Source organism: Acyrthosiphon pisum, chromosome A2 (assembly GCF_005508785.2).
Source record: "Acyrthosiphon pisum isolate AL4f chromosome A2, pea_aphid_22Mar2018_4r6ur, whole genome shotgun sequence".
Lineage (NCBI taxonomy): Eukaryota > Metazoa > Arthropoda > Insecta > Hemiptera > Aphididae > Acyrthosiphon > Acyrthosiphon pisum.
Genome location: NC_042495.1, coordinates 46,999,899 through 47,003,489, shown reverse-complemented (window position 1 = coordinate 47,003,489; position 3,591 = coordinate 46,999,899). Strand labels below are relative to the sequence as shown.

Below are 3,591 nucleotides of genomic sequence, written 5' to 3'. Positions count from 1 at the left end.
ATAATCCGTTTTCAAAATTAAAATCTGTCAAACCAAATTCTTACAGTTTTGTCTAGCATATTGGTCTAAAAGTCACCTTTTTTTTCATTGACTAGAGCCCACTCCAGCCCCTTAAGGTTTATTTTATGATATGGAATTTAAATATATTGAAAAATTAATTAATGTTTAGATTGGTCAAATCTACATTAGTTTTGATTTTTGACAAAACCTGCTGCAGTCCCCTTAATGTCAATTGTGTGTAAGTATACTGTACATATATATTTTTTTAAATCAAATATGGAATAGATAGTTATCATTGATTTGTGTGTAATGTTAAATTCTTAAATGATTTTTTCTATTTTTAAAAACTTAAGCAGGTAGAGTCAAGTAATACGAAATATAAAAACAGTATCCTAAATAATTTATGTAATTAAAAAAAATAATAGTTAAAATTTTTTTTTTTTTTTATTAAAAATAAAGTATATTTACTATCTATACATAAATGTATAATGATTAATGAGTAAGTGTGGTGACAGAGTAAATAAGTAATATATAAAAAAAAAAGTAACAAGAGAAGGAAGGCTCCCAGTAGTGCCACCTGACCAGAAATTAGGGTATAAGTTTATTTAATTAATGTTTTTTTTTTTTTTTTTAAGTTAGGTGTTGAGGAGGTCTCTTGGCCATTGCCTTTTTAACCTTAAAATAATAGTTAACTACGTTTGTAATTGAAATGTACATTAAAAGACAAACTCCGTATATGTGTAGGTATTATAATATATAGACTCAAAAACTTAAATACGAAATAGGTACCAGTTCCTTCATATAAAACGTTCATACGAAATAAAAAGAGGAGAAGCACAAATGTGATAAGAAATTCAATACAATATGTTTTTGATTAAATAATCTTAATAATATTTGTTTTTAGAATAAATAAAAAAAAAAGTGAGTAAGTGAATGTCTCTCTGCTGAACTTGAATACTTTAAATGCTTATAAAAAAAAATTGTGCCTAAGTATTTTTAATCTTTTTAAACTGCTATTGCAACAATATGTCAGGATAATTAATAATATTATATATGTTTTAATTGATTAAATTCGATTTACCTAAATGAAATAATTTCAAATATATTTGCATTTTTTCTTGGATTTTGAGGCCGTATGACTTTATTATCTGCATCCGTTATTACTCTAAAAAAATTCATATTTTAATATAAAGCGATTACACTAACATATAATATATCCAAGTATATATTATAAATTTGATAACTGACCTGTACATAATGTGGAGTAAATGATAGTATTATTAATGGCTTCAAAAAATAGTTTTTTATTACGTATTTTGATCTGATTATCCCTGGGTAATTTATGTAAATAAAAAAAATATATAAATATTAATTAACATTTCCACTTACAACATAGATAATTAAATGTTTTATTTAAAAAATATTTTATGTTGATATATATATAATATATTATATTCTGTGTCACATCCACATAGTGAAATCACTTATTTCAGAAACTGGATATCCAGATATTTGACGAAAATACATTATATGGACATCCATTTCATGTAATGGAAAATACCTATATTGTGTACTATGTGTGATTATTATAAAATAAAATGTTTAAGTTATTTATTAATAAATAATTATATTACGTATAACATAGTATTGCGTATATTATCATCGTATTATAACTGTACTCTTCTATATTATTATTTTTTTTTTTTTTTTGGTTGAGGCTTCGACAACTTAGGTCATTAGCCTTTGGTACTGTGGGGGGTGGAACTGTAGGTTTGTTTGTTTGGAACACGTGGGCAGAATTTTTTAGTGGGCACCCGTAGGTATCTGCCATTGCCCGGGTGAGGGATGGCGGCACTTGTTCTCCGGACACCGTGACTTGCCCGGAGAAAAATGCCGAACGATGGCCGGGAATCGAACCCGGACCGGCTGTGCCGAAGTCGACGCGTTGACCCTATATTATTTTATGAACAAAAATGTTTGTTATATTGAGGTGGATATAAGATAATAGAATACAATTATAATGTACTTTTACTTTTTAGATCTTAATTTGAATTTATTTTTAACTGGAAACAATAAAAGAACTGGCGAGTTTGAAATTAATCAATGAGTTGTATACTTGTATTCGGAGTACCGAAAGTTGATAGGGGACCTACAGATCATCCAAACATAATTTGTGTGATCATAGAACAAAAAATAAAAGGATGCCTAAACTTGGAATAAAATATGGTTTACTTAAAGGATGGTTCTGTATAGTGAATGTTTGAAAAAAATTAACAACTAAATTTGTTACTACTGATCAAGTTGATAAAAATGTTGAATTTTCAGTGCGAGAAAGGATTAAAAAATTTCAGGAGTGCAAAGATTTTTGCCTTGTTCGCGAAAGGAAAAACTCCTTGCCAATCAATTAGGTGTGCCTGTTTTAAAAATAATATGCCATGTAAAAACTAACAGTCGATGAGTCGATGACATTATCAATAGTCATGTAAAATTAATATTAAGGAAGTAAAATATATAGGTATTATATTTCATGAAAAATTGTCCGGCCAATATTTTGGAAAAAGAAAAAATAATACTTGAAACGAAAGGTAAGTTTTCTATCTACAAGTAAAATAAATATATTTATTTAATAATTTATTAGAAATGAAATTAATCAATTCTTTATTAGAAATTTTAAATAGTTAAATTTAAATGATATATTATAATATGCAATTACATAATATTTAAACACTCTAATTTAATTGGGCTTAAATTCGAATAATGTATTATTCTTTTATAATATATAATTACAAGTAGGTACATATTTTATAAGTTTATGCAATATATTATTATATATTTTGAGATTTTCTTCATAATTACATTTTTTGACTAACGTATGTCAATTGTCTTAATATCGATACTCGATAACAATCAATAATTAGGAATATACATATTATATACATTTAAAAAAAAAAGGTGGGTAAGTGGATGTCGCTCTGCTGTACAATAGGTTACAAGTGGGTCACTGTATAATGGATGGTATTAAATTTGAATTCAATGATATAATATCATTGTATAAGAAAAACGATTCTGAGCGGAGACGGTATGCCAGTCTAGGTATAAGACATATTATATACTTATCTATGGTATTAAAAAAGATTAACCTATAATAGGTACCTATAATAAATTCCAAATTAACCATATCACAATATCCATTAGGTACTTATAACGCGTTATACATCAACAAAAAACCATGGTACTATCATAGATATATAATAGTATACTTAAGAAGTTTCAAGTACCCACAAATAATATTATACAATCATTAGATACAATCACAACAAAATAATTAAAATAGTTATTCTAGGTTTTTAATAGGTAATTTCGTCCAAATTTGAGCTTAAAATGACTATAAAAATGAAATGTGATTATGTATTTTTTAGATTTTTTGGTAACAGAATTAACTACTTACGTGGAATCTTGTTTTAAATTTTCAATCCTTAGATATAAAAGTTGAACATTTTATAGATTTTTAACTACGAAATAATTATTCAATTTTGAGTTTGATAAATTTTGTCACCATTCGATATTTAAATGCTTATAAAAAAAACTGTG

General features: G+C 26.1%; 1 protein-coding gene across 4 annotated transcripts in view; it reads right to left on the bottom strand.

Moving 5' to 3' along the window:
* Positions 1-3,591, bottom strand: part of LOC100166076 (multidrug resistance-associated protein 4) — a 12,233-nt gene that overhangs the window by 6,715 nt on the left and 1,927 nt on the right. For all 4 annotated transcript variants that reach the window (XM_008190348.3, XM_029490759.1, XM_029490760.1 and 1 more), the window contains exons 2-3: positions 1,249-1,331; positions 1,082-1,165 (exon numbers count right to left, since the gene is read on the bottom strand). In XM_008190348.3, coding sequence (XP_008188570.1) covers positions 1,082-1,165; positions 1,249-1,256 — 92 coding nt within the window. In that variant the 5' untranslated portion in view covers positions 1,257-1,331. The remainder of the gene's footprint in view (positions 1-1,081; positions 1,166-1,248; positions 1,332-3,591) is intronic.